We start from the raw sequence: 24373 nt of genomic DNA on the forward strand, positions 1-24373 counted from the left end.
CAGTCATTATACAGTATGGAGCATCATGTGCGGTCATTATACAGTATGGAGCATCATGTGCAGTCATTATACAGTATGGAGCATCATGTGTGGTCATTATACAGTATGGAGCATCATGTGCAGTCATTATACAGTATGGAGCATCATGTGTGGCCATTATACAGTATGGAGCATCATGTGTGGTCATTATACAGTATGGAGCACTGTGTGGCCATATATATTTTTTTTGTTTAGAATTATTGTTTATGAGACAGTGTGATCAGCAGTACTAAATGGGTGTGGTTGGGGCGTGGATATGGGTGTGACTAGTTGTAAAATGGGTGTCGTCAGAGTCGTCAGAGACGTGGCCTAAAATGTGCGGCAGCACTAAAAGTGCCTAGGGCAGCAGAAACTCTAAATACGGCCCTGCGGGTGGGAATAAAAAACGGAGGAAAAAAAATCAAAGGCGGCCGGTCAGGAAGGTGTTAATAGTAAGGGCCCACGGCCGCTGCTGGAGACAAGCGCGGAGTGCCGGCCCTGCAGTGTCAGCTGCGTGCTCTGCTGGCGCCCCCATGCGGCCGACTAATTCCTTACATCATTCCTTTTCCCAAAACAAAAATGGTGACTCCCGCTGCTGAAGACAGCGGACGTCAGGCGCCCTATGTCCCGGAAATACGTCAGAGCTGTGCTGGACGCGGGATAGACAAGTCAGCTGTAGCCCGCGGTATAGGAGACTACCGAGACGGACCGCGGTTCTGCTAGGAAGCCGTACATGATACAGCCCACTACGTGTCAGACGGACGGACATCATGGAGGACCAGAAGGAGAACAGGCCTCTCCATAACTGGGCATGCGAGGAGGACGAGTTGTGCTGGAGGATGAAGACCGCGGCGATCTCAGGAAGGGTAATAATGGCTGACAATCCCTGGGAACCACACTGAGGGGCAATGCTGCAGGGGATGCGAGGGTAGTACATGGTGGAGGCAATGGTAGGTAATGCTGGGGTATCACATGGATGGCGCGCTGGGGAGCCGCACGGATGGGGCGCGCTGGGGAGCCGCACGGCGGGGGCGCGCTGGGGAGCCGCACGGCGGGGGCGCGCTGGGGAGCCGCACGGATGGGGCGCGCTGGGGAGCCGCACGGATGGGGCGCGCTGGGGAGCCGCACGGAGGGGGCGCGCTGGGGAGCCGCACGGATGGGGCGCGCTGGGGAGCCGCACGGAGGGGGCGCGCTGGGGAGCCGCACGGAGGGGGCGCGCTGGGGAGCCGCACGGAGGGGGCGCGCTGGGGAGCCGCACGGAGGGGGCGCGCTGGGGAGCCGCACGGATGGGGAGCCTCACAGGTGGGGCGCATTGGGAAGCAGCATGGATGGGGCGCGCTGGGGAGACGCGCGGATGGGGAGCCTCACAGGTGGGGCGCATTGGGAAGCAGCATGGATGGGGCGCGCTGGGGAGACGCGCGGATGTGGCGCGCTGGGGGTGGCGCGCGGATGTGGCGCGCTGGGGGGGGGGGCGCGCCGCGCGGATGGGGCATGCTGGGGAGCCGCACAGATGAGGTGGCGCGTTGGGGAGAGGCAGGGAGGGGGCGATGCCAGGTCGCGCTGGGGAGCTGCACGGAGGCGGCGCATTAGGGATTATTTGGGTTTTCAGACTTTTTACAGTTCACAGCCAGTGGTCTCCTACTCCACCTACCAAGAAGGGACAGTGAGGGTCTTTGTTTATCAGTTGAACACTATCTAACACTGCCACCACTTATGAAATGGTAACTTCTAGGTTCCGGAGAGTCCAGACGGAGGGACTTGTTCTACCAAGACCAGTGTCAGTGACTTCAGTGATCCAGTCTACAAAGAGATTGCCTACTCCAATGGATGCGTCAATAGGATGAGTAAAGAAGAGCTGAAAACTAAACTGACAGAACTAAAGCTGGACACCAGGTAAAGGAGACCGGGGGAAGGCCTGTTATCTGCAGTGTTCTGGTGGTCATCAGTTGTGACATATGACGTTTTCTTGCAGTGCATAAACTTCTGTGCCCTGCCTTATTGCTGCCACTTGTAAAGGTGGCAATTCAGCTACTTTGTGTTCATATAACAGACTTGCTATCTACATAATACAGACCTCCCTCTCCCATAGTTATGGCTGCTTACTTAACCCCTTAGTGCCCGAGCCAATTTTGTACTTGATGACCAGGCCAATTTTTACAATTCTGACCGCTGTCACTTTGAGGTTATATCTCTGGAAAGCTTCAACGGATCCCTCTGATTCTGAGTGTTTTTTCGTGACATATGGTACTTCATGTTAGTGGTAAAATTTCTCTGATATGACTTGCGTTTATTTATGAAAACAACGGAAATTTGGCCAAAATTTTGAAAATTTTGCAATTTTCAAAGTTTTTATTTTTGTGCCCTTAAATCACAGAGTGGTGTCACACAAAATAGTTAATAAATAACATTTCCCACATGTCTACTTTAATTTTGGAAACAATTTTTTTTTTGTTAAGACGTTATAAGGGTTAAAAGTTGACCATCAATTTCTCACTTTTACAACAAAATTTACAAAACCATTTTTTTAGGGACCACATCACATTTGAAGTGAGTTTTGGGGGTCAATATGACAAAAAATACCCAAAAGTGACACCTTTCTAAAAACTGCACCCCTCAATGTGCACAAAACCACATTCAAGAAGATTATTAACCCTTCAGGTGTTTCACGAGAACTAAAGCAATGTGTGGGGGAAAACCACTGTTTGGGCGCACGGCAGAGCTCAGAAGGGAAGGAGCACAGTTTGACTTTTTGAACACAAATTTGGCTGGAATCAATGGCGGGGGCCGTGTCGCGTTTGAAGAACTGCTGATGTACCTAAACAGTGGAAACCCATAATTCTAACTCCAGCCCCAGCCCCAACACACTCCTAACCCTAATCTCAACCCTAACCAAAACCATAACCCCAACACCACAATGGAAAAAAAAACATTTTTTAATTATTTTTACCTAACTAAGGGGGTGATAAAGGGGGGTTTGATTTACTTTTTTATTTATTTTGATCACTATGATAGGGTCTATCACAGTGATCAAAATGAGCCAATAGGAAAAATCTCCTTATTGCCAGGTTCTGGCCGGCAGATCACGGCGGGTGCACTGCTCATGCGCCCGCCATTTTCTTTTGGGAAAAAGACGCTAAGGGACGGCACCGAATGGTCCGGAGCTACCGGAGGTGCTGGGTGAGGGGGCTCGGGGGACCCAATTTCATGTCAGAGGAGAGAAAAATGAATGGAAAATCAGACTTTTTTTTTTTGTGATCGCCGTTATTCCGTGAACAACGGTGATCATAAGACTGGGGACTGTTAAAACCAACCCGAATCATGTTTCCCGGGGTCTCGGCTACCCTGGAGATTTTCTGACGCTGGGGGGGCGCTATAACCTTATTTCTCAGCACCGTTCAAAAGTGGCGCTAAGGGATAAGGCCCCTTAACTGCCGCCGTTAAAAGGCGTATTGGCGGTCGTTAAGGGATTAAAAGATTTTTCCACTTTCAAGAATAAAAAATTATATAGCAGATATTTTCGTTCCCCAGGTCCAAGACCGGCTTCCCGCTGCTGTTCTATTCCTAATGTTTTGGCTGCAGCAGTGACGTCAAGTTTTCACACTATAGCCAATTGCTGCGCTCATCGGCTTGTGATATTTACCTTGGCTGAGCTCAGTGATTGGCTGTAGCTGCCGAATTGATTTTACTGCTGCAGCCAAAACACCCAGGCTCAAGCAGCGGATTATTTGAGGTGTTTTCGAGCATTTGGGTCCATCCTGAAAGTGGACAAACCCTTTAACCCCTTCCCGACCTTTGACACAGCGTATGCGTCATGAAAGTCGGTGCCAATCCGACCTGTGACGCATATGCTGTGTCATAGAATGATCGCGTCCCTGCAGATCGGGTGAAAGGGTTAACTCCCATTTTACCCGATCTGCAGGGACAGGGGGAGTGGTACTTCAGCCCAGGGGGGGTGGCTTCACCCCCCCGTGGCTACGATCGCTCTGATTGGCTGTTGAAAGTGAAACTGCCAATCGGAGCGATTTGTAATATTTCACCTATGAAAATGGTGAAATATTACAATCCAGCCATGGCCGATGCTGCAATAGCATCTGCCATGGCTGGAGACCCCGATCTGCCCCCACCCCACCCCACCGATCGCCTCCCCAGTCGTCCTTTTTGCCCCGATCTCCGTTCCGCTCCCCTCCTCCCTCCTGTCGGCTCCTCCTGTCCGCTCCCCAGGTCCTCCGATCCCACCCCCCCATACTTACCTAGCTCCGATGTCCCTCCCGGTGTCCGGCCGTCTTCTTCATGGGCGCCGCCATCTTGGAAAATGGCGGGCGCAGTGCGCTCGCCGAATCTGCCAGCCGGCAGATTCGTTCCTGCACATTTTGGTCGCTGTGATAAGTTCTATCACAGCGATCAAAATAAAAAAAATAGTAAATAAATCCCCCCCTTTATCACCCCCATAGGTAGGGACAATAATAAAATACAGAAAATATAATTATTTTTGTTTTTCCATTAGGGTTAGGGGTAGGGGTACGGTTAGGGGTAGGGTTGCACTTAGGGTTGCACTTAGGGTTGCACTTAGGGTTGCACTTAGGGTTGCACTTAGGGTTGCACTTAGGGTTGCACTTAGGGTTGCACTTAGGGTTGCACTTAGGGTAGCACTTAGGGCTAGGGTGGCACTTAGGGCTGCACTTAGGGTTGCACTTAGGGCTAGGGTTGCACTTAGGGTTGCACTTAGGGTTGCACTTAGGGCTAGGGTTGCACTTAGGGCTAGGGTTGCACTTAGGGCTAGGGTTGCACTTAGGGCTAGGGTTGCACTTAGGGCTAGGGTTGCACTTAGGGCTAGGGTTGCACTTAGGGCTAGGGTTGCACTTAGGGCTAGAATTAGGCTATGTGCACACGGTGCGGATTTGGCTGCGGATCCGCAGCGGATTGGTCGCTGCGGATTCGTATCAGTTTTCCATCACGTTTACAGTACCACGTAAACCTATGGAAAACCAAATCCGCTGTGCCCATGGTGCGGATAATACAGCGCGGAAACGCTGCGTTGTATTTTCCGCAGCATGTAAATTCTTTGTGCAATTCCGCAGCGTTTTACACCTGCTCCATAATAGGAATCCGCAAGTGAAATCCACACAAAAAACACTGGAAATCCGCGGTAAATCCGCAGGTAAAGCGCAGTGCGTTTTACCTGCAGATTTTTCAAAAACTGCGGAAAAATCCACACAAATCCGCAACGTGAGCACATAGCCTTAGGGTTAGGGTTGGAATTAGGGGTAAGACTAGGGTTAGGGGTGTGTTGGGGTTAGGGTTGTGGTTAGGGTTGGGATTAGAGTTAGGGGTGTGTTGGGGTTAGTGTTGGAGTTAGAATTGAGGGGTTTCCACTTTTTAGGCACATCAGGGGGTCTCCAAACGCGACACGGCGCCACCATTGATTCCAGCCAATCTTGCGTTGAAAAAGTAAAATGGTGCTCTCTCCCTTCCGAGCCCCGACGTGTGCCCAAACAGTGGTTTACCCCCACATATGGGGTATCACCGTACTCAGGAGAAACTGGACAACAACTCTTGGAGTCAAATTTCTCCTGTTACCCTTGGGAAAATAAAAAAATCAGGGCTAAAAAAAATTTTTTGAGGAAAGAAAACGTATTATTTTCACGGCTCTGCGTTATAAACTTCTGTGAAGCACTTGGGGGTTCAAAGTGCTCACCACACAGCTAGATAAGTTCCTTTGGTGTTCTAGTTTCCAAAATGGGGTCACTTGTGGGGGGTTTCTACTGTTTAGGCACATCAGGGGCTCTGCAAACGCAACGTGACGCCCGCAGAGCATTCCATCAAAGTCTGCATTTCAAAACATCACTACTTCACTTCCAAGCCCCGGCATGTGCCCAAACAGTGGTTTACCCCCACATATGGGGTATCAGCATACTCAGGAGAAACTGGACAACAACTATTGGGGTCAAATTTCCCCTGTTACCCTTGGGAAAATAAAAAATTCAGGGCTAAAAAAAATTTTTTGAGAAAAGAAAAATTATTTTTTATTTTCATGGCTCTGCGTTATAAACTTCTGTGAAGCACTTGGGGGTTCAAAGTGCTCACCACACATCTAAATTAGTTCCTTGGGAGGTCTAGTTTCCAAAATGGGGTCACTTATGGGGAAGCTCCAATGTTTAGGCACACAGGGGCTCTCCAAACGCGACATGGTGTCCGCTAATGATTGGAGCTAATTTTCCATTCAAAAAGCCAAATGGCGTGCCTTCCCTTCCAAGCCCTGCCGTGCACCCAAACAGTGGTTTACCCCCACATATGGGGTATCATCGTACTCAGGACAAACTGGACAACAACATTTGGGGTCCAATTTCTCCTGTTACCCTTGGGAAAATAAAAAATTCTGGGCTAAAAATCATTTTTGAGGAAAGAAAAATTATTTTTTATTTTCACGGCTCTGCGTTATAAACTTCTGTGAAGAACTTGTTGGTTTAAAGTGCTCACTAAGCATCTAGATAAGTTCCTTGGGGGGTCTAGTTTCCAAAATGGGGTCACTTGTGGGGGAGCTCCAATGTTTAGGCACACAGGGGCTCTCCAAACGCGACATGGTGTCCGCTAACGATTGGAGCTAATTTTCCATTCAAAAAGTCAAATGGCGCTCCTTCCCTTCCGAGTTCTGCCGTGCGCCCAAACAGTGGTTTACCCCCACATATGGGGTATCAGCGTACTCAGAACAAATTGGACAACAACTTTCGTGGTCCAGTTTCTCCTTTTACCCTTGGGAAAATAAAAAAATTGTTGCTAAAATATCATTTTTGTGACTAAAAAGTTAAATGTTCATTTTTTCCTTCCATGTTGCTTCTGCTGCTGTGAAACACCTGAAGGGTTAATAAACTTCTTGAATGTGGTTTTGAGCACCTTGAGGGGTGCGGTTTTTAGAATGGTGTCACTTTTGGGTATTTTCAGCCATATAGAACCCTCAAATTGACTTCAAATGTGAGGTGGTCCCTAAAAAAAATGGTTTTGTAAATTTTGTTGTAAAAATGAGAAATCACTGGTCAAATTTTAACCCTTATAACTTCCTAGCAAAAAAAAATGTTGTTTCCAAAATTGTGCTGATGTAAAGTAGACATGTGGGAAATGTTATTTATTAACTATTTTGTGTCACATAACTCTCTGGTTTAACAGAATAAAAATTCAAAATGTGAAAATTGCAAAATTTTCAAAATTTTCGCCAAATTTCCATTTTTTTCACAAATAAACGCAGAAATTATCGACCTAAATTTACCACTAACATGAAGCCCAATATGTCACGAAAAAACAATCTCAGAATCGCTACGATCCGTTGAAGCGTTCCGGAGTTATTACCTCATAAAGGGACACTGGTCAGAATTGCAAAAAACGGCAAGGTCATTGAGGCCAAAATAGGCTGGGTCATGAAGGGGTTAATGGAATCAAAATGGAAAGTCCATTTTAACCAAATGTAACTTTTTAATCCCAAATTTGGCATGGGCAAGTGCTGACTTTTTATGATTTTAATGTTTGTGTTTTGTTCCCTTTCTCCCTTAACAAAGAGGAGTGAAGGATGTTCTGAGGAAGCGTCTCAAGAATTACTACAAGAAGCAGAAGCTGAAGGAGCCCAGTGGCACTGCTCCCTACTATGACTACATCTGTGTTATTGACTTTGAGGCCACCTGTGAGGATGGTAATCCACCCGATTACATTCATGAAATCATCGAATTCCCCATCGCCTTGGTCAATACAAGGACTCTAGAAATTGTAAGTAGTTATCCCACATGATATCCCACCGGTACAGCTTGGAAACTACTTTTATTACATCTGTAATAATGTACTATAAATTGTACACATATACTGCGTGGGCTGTGTGATATACTGCGTGGGCTGTGTGATATCTATAATATAACGCTGGGAGCGTCACTCTGTCCGAAGCCTTTATAGACTGCGCAAGCGCCGGCGCAGTCTGGGCCCCACAGAGCGACGCTCCCAGGAGATCGCGGTATGCGTAAGCGCTGAACGCACACCGCGATCTCCAACGGAGAAGCAGGGACGAGCCAGGAGGCGGAGGGTGAGTATACTTACCTGTCCCGTTCCACCAACGCGATTCCGGGCCATGAATGTCCCCCTGCTCCCGGAATCGGCGCCTGCGCAGTCCGCGCTTTCCGGCGCCATTTTACTGAAGACACATTGCAGTGTGTCTTCAAGAAAATGGCGCCGGAAAGCGCGGACTGCGCAGGCGCCGATTCCGGCACCAGGAGGACACAGAAAATGGCGCCGGAAATGAATGAGGTAGCGCAAGTAACAAATTGCTGTGCCATGAGGCTGTGGCACTTCATGCCACAGCTATTTGTTACTTACACCACCTGATTCATTTCCGCCGCCATTTTCTTGGTCCTGCTCCCGGAATCGGCGCCTGCGCAGTTTGCGCTTTCCGGCGCCATTTTCTTGAAGACACATTGCAGTATATGGTCTTAGAAGCTGAACCCACTCCCATGACTGTTAGAGCTCGTTCATGTGTTTTTTGGTGCGTGGGAAAAAAAATGGACATCACTCAGACAGTTATTCAAGACTCAGATGTTATTCAAAGGGCAGTGGAGATGAAATTTTTTTATTTTTTTGTGACCGAATGTGCGTGTGGGAAAAAAATAAAAATAAAATTGCAGCACATGCTAGTTTTTCCGTAAATGTGATGAGACTCACTCATTCAAGTCTGTGCGCAAAAAAAAAAATCGGATGCCACACAGAATTATCCAATTTCTAATAATACATTTCAAATTTGCCATGATCAATAGCAAATGCGGCATCTTTCTCTGTCACTCACCAGCCACCCCACCCACCCTTTACAGTAAAATCCTAGAGTACCTGTAGGTTGTTACAGCAGCCTGGGGCCTAAAAAAGACCCCATTGTTTGCCATATTAACACTTTACTTAACCCTAGCCCTAAGTTAACAACTTTTCTTAATATAAGATGTACCTGATGACCTGTGTCAGGTGTGGGTGTATGGAGTTGGCTCAAGAGCTGAGCCCGTTCCATCTAGGACAGGTGCCAGCTCCAAATGCTCTTATTTAGCCATGTAGGTGCAGCTGTCAACCTGTCCGAGATCGCAGGGTGCTGATGACCTTGGCAGTAGTGGACCTCCTGAAGTCCCCAGTTGCTATCTTTGTGCTCTCAGTGTAGAATAAAAAGCGATCAAAATAATGTATGTACCCCAAAATAGTACCAATATAAAACCTCAGTTCACCAAGGGAAAAACAAGCCATCACAGAGCTAAGACTAGAAAATAAAAATCGGGGGACTCTGAAAATAAACTAAATATATTGAAAAAAAAACTTTAAACTTTGCGATCACTGTAATTGTATTGACCTGAAGAATCGCGTTGCCAGGTCATTTTGAGACCACGCGCACTCGTTGCGGAAAGTTGTGCAGATTTTTCCGCATTGATTTTGGTAAATAAGGTAAACCGCACTGCGGAATTACCGTGGATTTACCGCAATTTTTTTTGCTAGATTTTGTGCAGATTCCACCTGCGGTTTTACAACTGCGGATTCCTATTATGGAGCAGGTGTAAACTGCTGCGGAATCCGCACAAAGAATTGACTGAATTGAATTGAAACAATGCTGCGGAATAAACAACGCTACGTTTCCTCGTGTTTTTTTTCCGCAGTATGTGCACTGCGGATTTTGTTTTCCATAGGTTTACACAGCCAATCCGCTGCGGAGCCGTAGCAAAATCCGCAACGTGTGCACATACCCAGAACCTGGAGGTACATTGAAAGCCATAAAAATAAGACCCATAAAATAATGGTGGATCTGCATTTTTGTTGTCTTCACATCATTTGAAATTTTCCCATTTTTCAGTATATTATATGGTAAAACAATAACTTCTTGCAAAAAAAAAATTAATAAATTGCCAAGGGGTTAAAAAGCACTGACTATAAATAAATTAGAAAGAGAAAACCAAAAGAAAATAGACGCTAGAGCTGAATAAAAATATACAGTCTTTATTAAGAACAAAATATTTTCGTGTTTTTTGTTTTTAAAAAATTATAGATAAATATAAATGACACAAGAATTAAAATGGAGGACGACACACAAGTGCCACGTGCATGCCTGAGAAGGAAATAGTAGGTACAACAGCCAATCTAACCAAAAAATAGTATACTCATATAAATACGGAAATAATGTCCTAATAATTTGTTATACCCAATGAAAGCACTCAGATACACATTGGTAAATCAAACATAAATATATATATATATATATATATATATATATATATATATATATATATATATATATATATATATATATATATATACCGTATATACTCTAGTATAAGCCGAGATTTTCAGCCCATTTTTTGGGGGGCTGAAAGTCCCCCTCTCGGCTTATACTCGAGTCATACCCAGGGGTCGGAGGGGGAGGGGGCTGTCTAATTATACTCACCTGCTCCTGGCGCGGTCCCTGCACGTCCATGGTTCTCTCGGTGCTGCAGCTTCTTCCTGTACTGAGCGGTCACATGGTACCGCTCATTACAGTAATGAATATGCGGCTTCACCTCCCATAGGGGTGGAGCCGCATATTCATTACTGTAATGATCGGTAACGGTGACCGCTCAATACAGGTAGAAGCTGCGGCGCCGGGGAAACGGGGACTGCACCGCGCCAGGAGCAGGTGAGTATAACGGGGAGTGGAGCGCTGCGCGATAGTCACCTGCTCCTCTGCCGCTCTGTCTTTAGCGTCTTCTGCAGTGACGCTCAGGTCAGAGAGCGCGGTGACGTGGTTAGTGCGCACCCTCTGCCTGAGCGTCAGTGCAGAAGATGCTGAAGATGGAGCGGCGCCGGAACGAGGAGCAGGTGAATATTGAAAGTACCGGGGGCCTGAGCGACCAGAGGTGAGTATGTGATTTTTTTTTTTTTTTTTTTTTTTAATCGCAGCCACAGCAAATGGGGCAAATATCTCTATGGAGCATGTTACGGGGCCATAATCAACATTTGTGCAGCATTATATTGGGCAAATGTGTCTATGGAACATCTTATGGCGCCCTTATTAACCTTTATGCAGTACTGTATGGGGCAAATGTGTCTATGGAGCATCTTATGGGGCCGTTATTAACCTTTGTGCAGGATTATATGGGGCATATTTTAATATGGAGCATCGAATGGGGCCCATCATACACTTTATGGAGCATTATATGGGGCGTATTTTGTATGGAGCATCTTATGGGGCCCATCATGAACTGTGTGGAGCATTATATGGGGCTCCTGATTCAATATGGATATTCAAAAACACTTAACCTACTGATGTCTCAATTAATTTTATTTTATTGGTATCTACTTTTTATTTTTGACATATACCGGTAGCTGCTGCATTTTCCACCCTAGGCTTATACTCGAGTCATTAAGTTTTCCCAGTTTTTTGTGGCAAAATTATATATTTATATTTTCGAGTATAAGCCGAGATTTTCAGCCCATTTTTTGGGGCTGAAAGTGCCCCTCTCGGCTTATGCTCGAGTCGTTGTCCCAGGGGGTCGGCGAGGGAGGGGGAGCGGCAGCTGTCAAATCATACTTACCTGCTCCCGGCGCGGTCTCTGCATCTCTGATGATCTCCAGGTGCCGACAGCTCTACCTGTGTTCAGCGGGCACGTGGTACCGCTCATTTAAGTAATGAATATGGACGCATATTCATTACTTTAATCAGCGTTACAATGTGACAGCTGATCACCGGAACAAGCTGCCGGAGATCATCTGTCACTGAGAAGCAGGAACAGCGCTGGGAGCAGGTGAGTATAACGGGGGAGGGTGAGCCATGCGCGATGTTCACCTCTCCCCGTTCCACCAGGCGCTGCTCCGTCTTCCACATCCTCTGGCTGTGACTGTTCAGGACAGAGGGCGCGATGACGTAGTTAGTGTACGCGCCGCCCTCTGCCTGTACAGTCACTGCGGAGGTCGCGGAAGACGGAGTGCGGCGCCCGGCGGTGGAACGGGGAGAGGTGAACGTCGCAAGTGCCGGGGGCCTGAGCCACGAGAGGTGAGTATGTGATTTTTATTTTTTATTTTTTTTTTATTGCAGCAACAGCATATGGGGCATAATCTATGGGGCATAATCTATAGACCATCTTATGGGGCCATCAACCTTTATGCAGCATTATATTGGGCACATGTTTCTATGGAGCATCTTATGGGGCCATTATTAACCTTTTATGCAGCATTGTATGGGGTATATTTTAATAATAAACTATATGGAGCTTTATATGGGGCGTATTTTGTATGGAGCATCTTATGGGGCCCATCATGAACTGTATGGAGCATTATATGGGGCTCCTGATTCAATATGGATATTCAAAAACACTTAACCTACTGATGTCTCAATCAATTTAACTTTTATTGGTACATATTTTTATTTTTGAAATTTAGCAGAAGCTGCTGCATTTCCCACCCTAGGCTTATACTTGAGTCATTAAGTTTTCCCATTTTTTTGTGGCAAAATTAGGGGTCTCTGCTTATACTCGAGTATATACGGTGTGTGTGTGTATGTAAAACTGGCACACTAGTTAACCCCTTTAGTGAACACATGAAAAACCTAAAAAGCGAGGCAAAAAAAGCTGTATCATCATACCGCCGAACAAAAAGTGGAATAAAACGCGATCAAAAAGACGTATATAAATAAATATGGTATCTCTGAAAATGTTATTTTGTCCCCCAAAATACAAGCCGCCATACAGCTCCATCAGCGGAAAAAGTTATAACACTCAGAATGATCGAATGGAATTTTTTTTTTCTATAAAATAGTTTGTGTAAAAGTACCCAACATAAAAATGATATAAAATAGGTATCACTGTAATCGTATTGACCCAAACAATAAAGCTGCCTTATCAATTTTACCAAACGTGGAACTGCATGAAAAATAAACAAAAAAATTCCTCAATTGCTGTTTTTTGTTAATTCTGCTTTCCAAAAACCTGAATAGAAAGTGATCAAAACATGTCATGTGACTGAAAATGGTACCAATAACGATGTCAACCCATCCCACAAAAAACAAGCCATAACATGACTCTGTGGGCCAAAATATGGAAAACATTATAGCTCAAAATATGAAGATGCAATAGAAAGCGGCTTTTAGTGTGTCACAGCAGCAAAAAATAAAAACCAGATATACATCCGCTGTTAAAGGCATCTATAATGCTGGAAAAAAGCTTAAATTAATTTGGCGTGCACCATAGATTATAAAGGGATATGTGTTGTATTCGTGAAAAAAAAAATAGAAACAGAACACTGACATCTGAATGAGGCCTACATAAAGTAAGATGTATCATGAAAAAAAACAGCGTACACTGCTGCTCATTTTTATGAGGATCAGTTCTCCGTTCTGTTGAATGGTGCGTGTCCCAGCTGTCTGACCTCCACCAATCAATAAGTTGTCATCTGTCTGTCATCTGAGGTTTTAACTTAATTTCACCTGACAATCTTTTTTTTTTTTTTTTTTTGTGTAGAGTTTTTATAGGGGATGGCCTTATATTAAAACCATATAAAGTGGCATGTGTCAAGTCAAAATAGGTTTCCTTTTATGGTTCATAAATTAGACATTCCCCAAATCTGCTCCAGCCTTCTAGTACAGGTGTCTCAAACTCAACCGAGTAGAAGCCATGGCACCTAATTTTACGCGAGTATAAGCCTGTTATGCATTGCCCCCTCAATCCCCATCCTGGTCTGCACGGCCCCCTCAATCCCCATCCTGGTCTGCACGGCCCCCTCAATCCCCATCCTGGTCTGCACGGCCCCCTCAATCCCCATCCTGGTCTGCACGGCCCCCTCAATCCCCATCCTGGTCTGCACGGCCCCCTCAATCCCCATCCTGGTCTGCACGGCCCCCTCAATCCCCATCCTGGTCTGCACGGCCCCCTCAATCCCCATCCTGGTCTGCACGGCCCCCTCAATCCCCATCCTGGTCTGCACGGCCCCCTCAATCCCCATCCTGGTCTGCACGGCCCCCTCAATCCCCATCCTGGTCTGCACGGCCCCCTCAATCCCCATCCTGGTCTGCACGGCCCCCTCAATCCCCATCCTGGTCTGCACGGCCCCCTCAATCCCCATCCTGGTCTGCACGGCCCCCTCAATCCCCATCCTGGTCTGCACGGCCCCCTCAATCCCCATCCTGGTCTGCACGGCCCCCTCAATCCCCATCCTGGTCTGCACGGCCCCCTCAATCCCCATCCTGGTCTGCACGGCCCCCTCAATCCCCATCCTGGTCTGCACGGCCCCCTCAATCCCCATCCTGGTCTGCACGGCCCCCTCAATCCCCATCCTGGTCTGCACGGCCCCCTCAATCCCCATCCTGGTCTGCACGGCCCCCTCAATCCCCATCCTGGTCTGCACGGCCCCCTCAATCCCCATCCTGGTCTGCACGGCCCCCTCAATCCCCATCCTGGTCTGCACGGCCCCCTCAATCCCCATCCTGGTCTGCACGGCCCCCTCAATCCCCATCCTGGTCTGCACGGCCCCCTCAATCCCCATCCTGGTCTGCACGGCCCCCTCAATCCCCATCCTGGTCTGCACGGCCCCCTCAATCCCCATCCTGGTCTGCACGGCCCCCTCAATCCCCATCCTGGTCTGCACGGCCCCCTCAATCCCCATCCTGGTCTGCACGGCCCCCTCAATCCCCATCCTGGTCTGCACGGCCCCCTCAATCCCCATCCTGGTCTGCACGGCCCCCTCAATCCCCATCCTGGTCTGCACGGCCCCCTCAATCCCCATCCTGGTCTGCACGGCCCCCTCAATCCCCATCCTGGTCTGCACGGCCCCCTCAATCCCCATCCTGGTCTGCACGGCCCCCTCAATCCCCATCCTGGTCTGCACGGCCCCCTCAATCCCCATCCTGGTCTGCACGGCCCCCTCAATCCCCATCCTGGTCTGCACGGCCCCCTCAATCCCCATCCTGGTCTGCACGGCCCCCTCAATCCCCATCCTGGTCTGCACGGCCCCCTCAATCCCCATCCTGGTCTGCACGGCCCCCTCAATCCCCATCCTGGTCTGCACGGCCCCCTCAATCCCCATCCTGGTCTGCACGGCCCCCTCAATCCCCATCCTGGTCTGCACGGCCCCCTCAATCCCCATCCTGGTCTGCACGGCCCCCTCAATCCCCATCCTGGTCTGCACGGCCCCCTCAATCCCCATCCTGGTCTGCACGGCCCCCTCAATCCCCATCCTGGTCTGCACGGCCCCCTCAATCCCCATCCTGGTCTGCACGGCCCCCTCAATCCCCATCCTGGTCTGCACGGCCCCCTCAATCCCCATCCTGGTCTGCACGGCCCCCTCAATCCCCATCCTGGTCTGCACGGCCCCCTCAATCCCCATCCTGGTATGCATGGCCCCACATCAGAAAAACATTAAAAATACTAAACCATCCTATTTAACGTCCCTACGCTCCTTTGCAGTGTCTTCTTTCGATGCCAGCAGCTGCATTGACAGGGCAATCATGTGTGCCCACTGCTAAAGAGAAATGAATATTCACTGCTTGCAGTGAATATTTTCTCTTTAGTAGCAGGTACAGACTTTAGCCACAGCAGCCGGCTTCTGCCTCCTGTGACCCACTGCTCCGCCGCTGCCGCTCCCCCTCTGTCTTCTGGGACCCTCATTTGAGTATTAATCACTCGAGTATAAATTTGGCTTATAGTCAAGTATATACGGTAAATGGGCCACACATTGAAAATATTTTAATATAAAAGGCCCCTTTCTTTGCAGGAGAAAATGACTTTTAGTGATATCATTATTTTGATCTTGTGTTTTTTATTCCTTAGTGGTGTTTATTATATGGGTTATGGTACAGGTGTTCTATTTTACTTCATATTTTACATAAAACAGTATTTTTAGTGGCCAAATATTGCTTTTTATTTTTTTATTTTTTGCCCTTCACCCCCCACAATCAACCCCATAAAGAAGTATAGTTTTACAATTCGCCCCATATAGTAATTCTTTCCCCTGTCCTGAAGTGATGTCCCTGTCCTGGTCCCATCTTGTAGTAATGTCCCCCATATTGCTGCTCATTACATACACATAAAAATAATCCTTCTCACCTGACTTCTCTCCCTCGGTGAAGAGCGTCCTCTTCCTCCCCACTTCCGAGGCGCTTAGCAGTGACGTCATGTGCGGCCGCAGCAGGACGCTGGCATCAGCTGCTGGCCTCTGGTTGGCCAGTGGTTCATATTGGTATTGTGGTGCAGAGAGCATTCAGTTGAATGTGCGTCTGAGGGTGCACATTTAGTTGGACAGAAGCTCTGACCTCAGCGGGACCCCCGGCTCGCTGGACGCGATTCTCGGGTACACGAAGACCGCACAATGGGTCGAGTGTTTGAGAACCCTAGTCTACTACATGTTCTGTAATGTGATGACTCCCTGCCCATCTTGCCTAATTTCTATAAAACGTTTATTTGTACTTTAAGGAAATGTTTTGTCAGATGCTTATATAACAAGGATTGGGTTACTGTGTGATGTCTGGCCACTTACAGAATGCATGTACCATTGTATGTAGAGGAAATGAGTGAGAACTTGCTTTTGATCTCCTCTGGTGATGGCCACCTGTTCTCCACACTCATGAGATCCTTCAATGTCAAGATGCTCTCTTGCTGTCAAGAGCATGGACCATCCACCGTCTGGGTGGGCCCACACAAACATGCCTTAAGTAAAAGGGAGTCTACATACCTTCCCATATGACAATGATGTTCCACAAAAGGACTGAACATTTTAAAAACCTACTTTTGTATGGATGGAGTGGTACCCTCAAATCCCCTGAGGATGCCATGTTTGTCCAGTTCAGTGCTTGAGTATTGGGCAGGGTCACACGAGCATTTGAAATATATCGTTCAGTGTTTCATTCAGGAAAGTACCATGTTTTTTCTTCCGTCACTTGTCATCCGTGTGCAGTCTGTATACGATCCATGTTCAGTCAGTATACAGCCTGCAGCAGCTATTAATCATTTACAAGACCTTTGCAGTTTCCAATGTTACAGACTTGCAATGTATCCGTAAAAAATGATGCTATACTGTGTCTCCGTAGGACATATGATATTTTTTTTCTTAGACTTGAATGGGTGAGTCTCATCTGATTTATTGAAAAAACTAGTGCATGCTGCATTTTTTAATTTAATTTTTTTTTTCAACAGATTTGGTCACTGAAAAAAAAATCACATTGCCTCATTGAACTTGATATATTCTTCCTTCTCTTTAAAGGAGGATATTTTCCAGCGGTATGTGAAGCCAGAAATAAACCTACAACTTTCTGAATTCTGTGTTAATCTTACAGGAATAACTCAGGTAAGTGATTTAAATGATATTAAATGGAGTATTTTATAGCTGCAATATAAAGCAAAACAGGGCATTAATATAAATTACATTATGTCCGTGTGATATATTCAAATTATGTAGTGCCAGCATATTCCGTAGCACTTTACAGACATCATCACCGCTGTCCCCATTGGGGCTCACAATCTATAATCCCGATCAGTATGTCTTTGGAGTGAGGGATGAAACCCACACAAACATGGGGAGAACATACAAAGTCCTTGCAGATTATGTACTAGCTGGAAATTGAACCCAGGGCTGCAAAGCAACAGTGCTAACCACTGAGCCACATAAGGGAATGTTGTTCTGCATTTGCAAGAAATATTTTTTTTCTATGAAAGATTCCATAGGAAAACAGTTAATAAAAACTCCAGAGAGTATACTGTTTTGTTTGCTTATGTATGCCACAGTAAGTATGCTTATACGAAGAAACATACTTCAGAATATACCACCATCTATTATTCTGACAGATAATGTCTACTTTCCTACATGTACTCCTGTTTCATTCAGGTTAATATTCTATTCTCAGGAACTTGTGGACCAGGCTGACACATTTCCTGCGGTTCTCCAAAGTGCAGTGAACTGGATGAGACAAAAGGATCTGGGTACAAAGTTTAAATATGCCATCCTGACAGATGGGTATGGAGTTGGTTTTCTTTTACCAATCTTATGTTCTTGATCAGTGTTTCCCAAACTTCTTCCCCACGGCCCCCTAACATATCGTGGCACTATGTGGGGCCATTATACTGTATAGTGCACTATTTGTGGCCATTATACTGTATGAAAAACTATGCAGGGCCATTAAACTGTGTGAACTACAATGTGGGGGCCATTATACTGTATGAACTACAATGTGGGGGCCATTATGCTCTATGGAGCACTGTGGGGGCTGTTATGCTCTATGGAGCGCTGTGTGGGGTCCGTTGTGCTCTATGGAGCGCTGTGTGGGGTCCGTTGTGCTCTATGGAGCGCTGTGTGGGGTCCGTTGTGCTCTATGGAGCGCTGTGTGGGGTCCGTTGTGCTCTATGGAGCGCTGTGTGGGGTCCGTTGTGCTCTATGGAGCGCTGTGTGGGGTCCGTTGTGCTCTATGGAGCACTGTGTGGGGGCCGATGTGCTCTATGGAGCGCTGTGTGGGGTCCGTTGTGCTCTATGGAGGGCTGTGCTAGGTTTATAGTTGGGGATTCATACTGCGATAGGGTCACCTACATGGTTGGGGAGGAGGGGGTACAATAGGGTAATCATACCGTGCGTGTGGAAGGTACCGTGGAGGAATTCACTGTTGGGATACCTTACTGTGTTTGGGGGCACTTTTATTGGTATGATGCATTTGTTTGTAGTATTCAAGATTTTGCATCTTTCGTTTTTACATATTTATATTAGGCTGTTGTGCTATATGCTTTTTACTTCTTGTGCATAGCATGTTATACTAGTCCAATATTTTATTATAAGATCTATTAATTAACCCCTTTTCTGACATCGGATGTAATGATCCATTCATGTGACTTGGGCCAATTTGACCATGGACGGATCGGCCACTCTCACAGGGGGTGCGCAGGCGATCCTGATTCTGACAGCTGACACCCGGCACTAGGTACCAGGTCCCGGCACTTTAACCCCCGAAATACTGCCGTCGAACACAATGGCAACATTCCGGAAGCTGGCACAGGGCTGACAGTCCCTCTGCCTATGGATCGGAGACCCCACAGCATGACGCAAGGTCCCGATCATTGCTATGGTGACCCGATGTCATCATGATGACATCCGGGTCACCAGAGCGAAGAAACTTTCTGATCATGCGCAGTGCATGATCAGCAAGTCTCTCTCAGTGCAGCGCTGACAGCTTCTATGGCATGCAGAGGCTGCTTCATCTGCATGCTATAGAAGCGATCAGCCTGCAAAAAATGATTGTCTCATAGTGGAACAAAGTAAAAAAAAAGTTTGAAAAAAGTAAAAAAAAAATAAATACATTTTTAAATGTAAAAATATTTAAAAAATCAAAAATAATAATAAAAAAATCAATATATATTCTATTACTAAATAAATATTTGAATGAAAAAAAATTTAAACAATATAAGTACACATATTTGGTATCGCCGTTTCCGTAACGACCCGTCCTATAAAACTGTCCCACTAGTTAAGCCCATTAGTGAACACCATAAAAACTAAAAATGAAAAACCAGGCAAAAAACAATGCTTTATCATCATACTGCTGAACAAAAAGTGGAATAACAAGCGATCAAAAAGATGGATATAAATAAACATGGTACCGCTGAAAACGTCATCTTATCCCGCAAAAAAACAAGCCGCTGTACAGCTCCATCAGCGGTAAAATAAGTTATAGCTCTCAGAATAAAGTGATGCAAAAATAATTTTTTCTCTAAAATTGTTTTTATTGCATAAAAGCGCCAAAACATAAAAAGAGATAGGCGAGGTATTGCTGTAATCGTACTGACCTGAAGAATAAATCTGCCTTGTCAAATTTACTACACTCGGAATGGTAGAAACTCCCCCCCCCAAAGAAATTATTTTTTTGTTAATTATGCCTCCCAAAAATCGGAATAGAAGGCGAACAAAAAATATGTGCCCAAAAAAGGTACCAATAAAATCGTCAACTCGTCTCGCAAAAAACAAGACCTCGCATGACTCTGTGGGCCAAAATATTGAAAATTTATATCTTTCAAAATGTGGCAATGCAAAACTATTTTTTTGCACTAAAAAGCGTCTTTTAGTGTGTGACAGCAGCCAAATGTAAAAACCCGCTATAAGGCCTCTTTCACATGTCCTGATATTTCTGGTACAGGGGATGTCAGTGTCCGTGTGTGTAATACGTGTTGCAACCGTATGCCACATCAGTGCCACATGGACGGGCGCCAGGGAAGAAGCGATACAGTAAGCGCTGTTCCCCGGCGCCAGGTGCTGAACACGGCTCTCCTCATTCTCCCCTGCTCTGCCGGCGATTGGCGCGAGCAGGGGAGAATGATGAGTTATATTTAAGTGATAAGACAGCAGGTGGCAGCTGATGGGACTATTACTCCCATCAGCCTATCCCTGCTGCTGCTAACAGTGACAGCAGGAGCGGCTGATGGGAGTATTCATCAGCCGCCGCCTGCTCAATAAATAAATAATTTTTTTTAAAATGGCGTGGGTTCCTCTGTATTTTTTATAACCAGCCAGGCAAAACTCACATCTGGGGGCTGCAATCCTCAGCTGTCAGCTTTCGCAAGGCTGGTTATCAAGAATAAAGGGGTCCCCACTCTTATTTTAAATTATTTAAATAAATAAATAATAATAAAAAAAAACGGCATAGGGTTCCCCCCATTTTTGACAACCAGCCTTGCTAAAGCTCACAGCTGGGGCCCGGTATCTCAGGCTGGTAAGGGGCTATGGATATTGACCCCCAACCCCCCAGCCTAAAAATAGCAGCCCGCAACTGCCCAGAAAAGGCACATCTATTAGACCCTCCAATTCTGCCGCTTTGCCCGGCTCTTCCCACTTGCCCTGTAGCTGTGCCAAGTGTGGTTCATATTTGTGGGGTTGATGTCACCATTGTATTGTCAGGTGACATCAAGCCCACGGCTTAGTAATGGAGAGGCATCTATAAGACACCTATCCATTACTAATCCTATAGTTATATGGTAACTAAAGACACAGCCAGAATAAAGTCCTTTAATTGAAAAAATGACAACGACTCTTTTAACCCCTTAATCCCATATGATGTACTATCCCGTCAAGGTGACCTGGGACTTAATTACCAGTGACGGGATAGTACTTCATATGCGATCGGCCGCGCTCACGGGGGGAGCGCAGCCGGGTGTCAGCTGACTATCGCAGCTGACATCTGGCACTATGTGCCAGGAGCAGTCACGGACCGCCCCTGGCACATTAACCCCCGGCACACTGCAATCAAACATGATCGCAGTGTTCCGGCGGCATAGGGAAGCATCGCGCAGGGAGGGGGCTCCCTGCGGGCTTCCCTGAGACCCTCGGAGCAACGCGATGTGATCGCGTTGCTCCGAGGGTCTCCTACCTTCTCCCTGCAGGCCCCGGATCCAAAATGTCCGCGGGGCTACATCCGGGTCCTGCCCCTGGGGCAATGTTATAAAGTAAAAAAAAAAATATTCACATGTGTTAAAAAAAATAAAAAATTCCTAAATAAAGAAAAAAAAAAATATTGTTCCCATAAATACATTTCTTTATCTAAATAATAAAAAAACAACAATAAAAGTACACATATTTAGTATTTCCGCGTCCGAAACGACCCCACCTATAAAACTGTCCTGCTAGTTAACCCCTTCAGTGAACGTGTTAAAAAAAAAAAACAAGAGGCAAAAAACAACGCTTTATTATCATACCGCCGAACAAAAAGTGGAATAACACGCGATCAAAAAGATGAATATAAATAACCATGGTACCGCTAAAAACGTCATCTTGTCCCGCAAAAAACGAGCCGCCATACAGCATGATCAGCGAAAAAATAAAAAAGTTATAGTCCTCAGAATAAACCGATGCAAAAATAATTTTTTTCTATAAAATAGTTTTTATCGTATAAAAGCGCCAAAACATAAAAAAATGATATAAATGAGGTATCGCTGTAATCGTACTGACCGAAGAATAAAACTGCTTTATCCATTTTACCAAACGTGGAACGGTATAAACGTCCCCCCCAAAAGAAATTCATGAATAGCTGGTTTTTGGTCATTCTGCCTCACAAAAATCGGAATAAAAAGCGATCAAAAAATGTCACGTGCCCGAAAAGGTTACTATTAAAAACGTCAACTCGTCCCGCAAAAAACAACACCTCACATGACTCTGTGGACCAAAATATGGAAAAATTATAGCTCTCAAAATCTGGAGACGCAAAAACTATTTTTTGCATTAAAAAGCGTCTTTTAGTCTGTGACAATTGTCAATCATAAAAATCCGCTAAAACCCCCCGCTATAAATAGTAAACTTCTGTGAAGCACTTGGTGGGTCAAAGTGCTCACCACACATCTAGATAAGTTCCTTAGGGGGTCTACTTTCCAAAATGGTGTCACTTGTTGGGGGTTTCAATGTTTAGGCACATCAGGGGCTCTCCAAACGCAACATGGCGTCCCATCTCAATTCCAGTCAATTTTGCAAAGTCAAATGGTGCTCCTTCCCTTCAGAGCTCTGCCATGCGCCCAAACAGTGGTTTACCCCCACATATGGGGTATCGGCGTACTCAGGACAAATTGTACAACAACTTTTGGGGTCCATTTTCTCCTGTTACCCTTGGTAAAATAAATCAAATTGGAGCTGAAGTAAATTTTGTGTGAAAAAAAGTTAAATGTTCATTTTTATTTAAACATTCCAAAAATTCCTGTGAAACACCTGAAGGGTTAATAAAGTTCTTGAATGTGGTTTTGAGCACCTTGAGGGGTGCAGTTTTTAGAATGGTGTCACACTTGGGTATTTTCTATCATATAGACCCCTCAAAATGACTTCAAATGAGATGTGGTCCCTAAAAAAAAAAATTGGTGTTGTAAAAATGAGAAATTGCTGGTCAACTTTTAACCCTTATAACTCCCTAACAAAAAAAAATTTTGGTTCCAAAATTGTGCTGATGTAAAGTAGACATGTGGGAAATGTTACTTATTAAGTATTCAATATGGATATTCAGAAACACTTAACCTACTGATGTCTCAATTAATTTTACTTTTATTGGTATCTATTTTTATTTTTGAAAATTACTAATAGCTGCTGCATTTCCCACCCTAGGTTTACACTCGAGTCATTAAGTTTTCCGAGTTTTTTCTGGCAAAATTAGGGGTCTCGGCTTATACTCAGGTCGGCTTATACTCGAGTATATACGGTGTGTAAGGGTTTTATAGCATTGCACTAAATACTCTACCAAACTCTGGTAGTAAAGGATTGATCTAACCACTAGAGATGGGAATTAAGTAAATTGAAAGTATTATTCCTAGATTATAGTGATGAAAGGTCAATAAAGATGGCTTGTGTAGAGTCTGGTCATTGATGTTCTGGTGTTTACCATCTGCTACTCTTCTCTATTCCTTTGCAGGTCTTGGGATATGAGCAAGTTTTTAAATATGCAGTGTCACATCAGTGATATAAAATACCCGCGTTTTGCAAAGAAATGGTGCAATATTCGCAAGTGTTATGGAAATTTTTACAAGGTTGGTACAGTATTGTGAATTCAAGCTGCACCTATTTCTGCTCGTGTGGAACCACTTTATAAATTTTGATCATTAAATATTTTATATACAAAATAGCTTGGAAGCTGAAAAAACATGAGCCCCATGTCTTTGAAATGTTATTTTCTTTAATACACAGGTTCCAAGAAATCAAACCAAGCTGACGACTATGCTTGAGAAGCTGGGCATGAGATATAATGGACGCCTTCACTCTGGTTTAGATGATTCAAAGAACATTGCACGAATAGCAATCCGCATGCTTCAAGATGGCTGTGAACTCCGTATGAATGAGAGATTGCATGCAGGACAGCTAATGACTATATCTAGCTCCCTGCCTCTTGAAGGGGCTGCTGTTCCTCAAAATCCACAGTTCAAGAACTAGCATTTTATTTTCTTAAGTTTTATTTTTCGAGCACTTTACGTAATATATTTTAACGAAAAAGATATCTTAGTCCTGTTAAATTCCTGCTGTCCGTGTGAGGGCAATGGTATAGAAGATGTCATGCCGTGATGGATTGTTTCAGTAATAAAAGTTGCAATAGTGCTCAGGTTTTCTTAATTTATAAAAGTAAAGTTCTGAAAAAAATGAGTGTAATTTTGCAGAAATACTAATGGGTTTATACTTTGAACCATATGAATATCGGAGCCTGTTCACATCACATTTCGAATATATGAGAAATATTGTACCCAATATTGATACAGCAGTACACCTGTATATTTGCATGTATCTATCATTTACTTCTGTGTAGAGATGGGCGAAACTGATCAGTAAAGTCCGGCGTCTGTGCCGAACAGCTACTGTTCTGGCACGGACACTGAACACGGCCTTCACCAGGAAGTCCGTGTTACTG

At 45.4% G+C, this 24373-nt stretch overlaps 1 protein-coding gene across 1 annotated transcript; it reads left to right on the forward strand.

Annotated features, from left to right (window-relative positions):
• The first annotated feature begins 493 nt into the window (after nucleotides 1-493).
• On the forward strand, nucleotides 494-24066 carry ERI1 (exoribonuclease 1). Its single transcript, XM_077273934.1, has 7 exons — nucleotides 494-884; nucleotides 1751-1911; nucleotides 7566-7770; nucleotides 17236-17319; nucleotides 17876-17985; nucleotides 23390-23504; nucleotides 23662-24066. The coding sequence occupies exons 1-7, from the start codon at nucleotides 789-791 to the stop codon at nucleotides 23902-23904; spliced, it is 1014 nt and encodes a 337-aa protein (XP_077130049.1). The 5' UTR covers nucleotides 494-788; the 3' UTR covers nucleotides 23905-24066.
• The last annotated feature ends 307 nt before the right edge of the window (nucleotides 24067-24373 follow it).

Source organism: Ranitomeya variabilis, chromosome 1 (genome assembly GCF_051348905.1).
Source record: "Ranitomeya variabilis isolate aRanVar5 chromosome 1, aRanVar5.hap1, whole genome shotgun sequence".
Lineage (NCBI taxonomy): Eukaryota > Metazoa > Chordata > Amphibia > Anura > Dendrobatidae > Ranitomeya > Ranitomeya variabilis.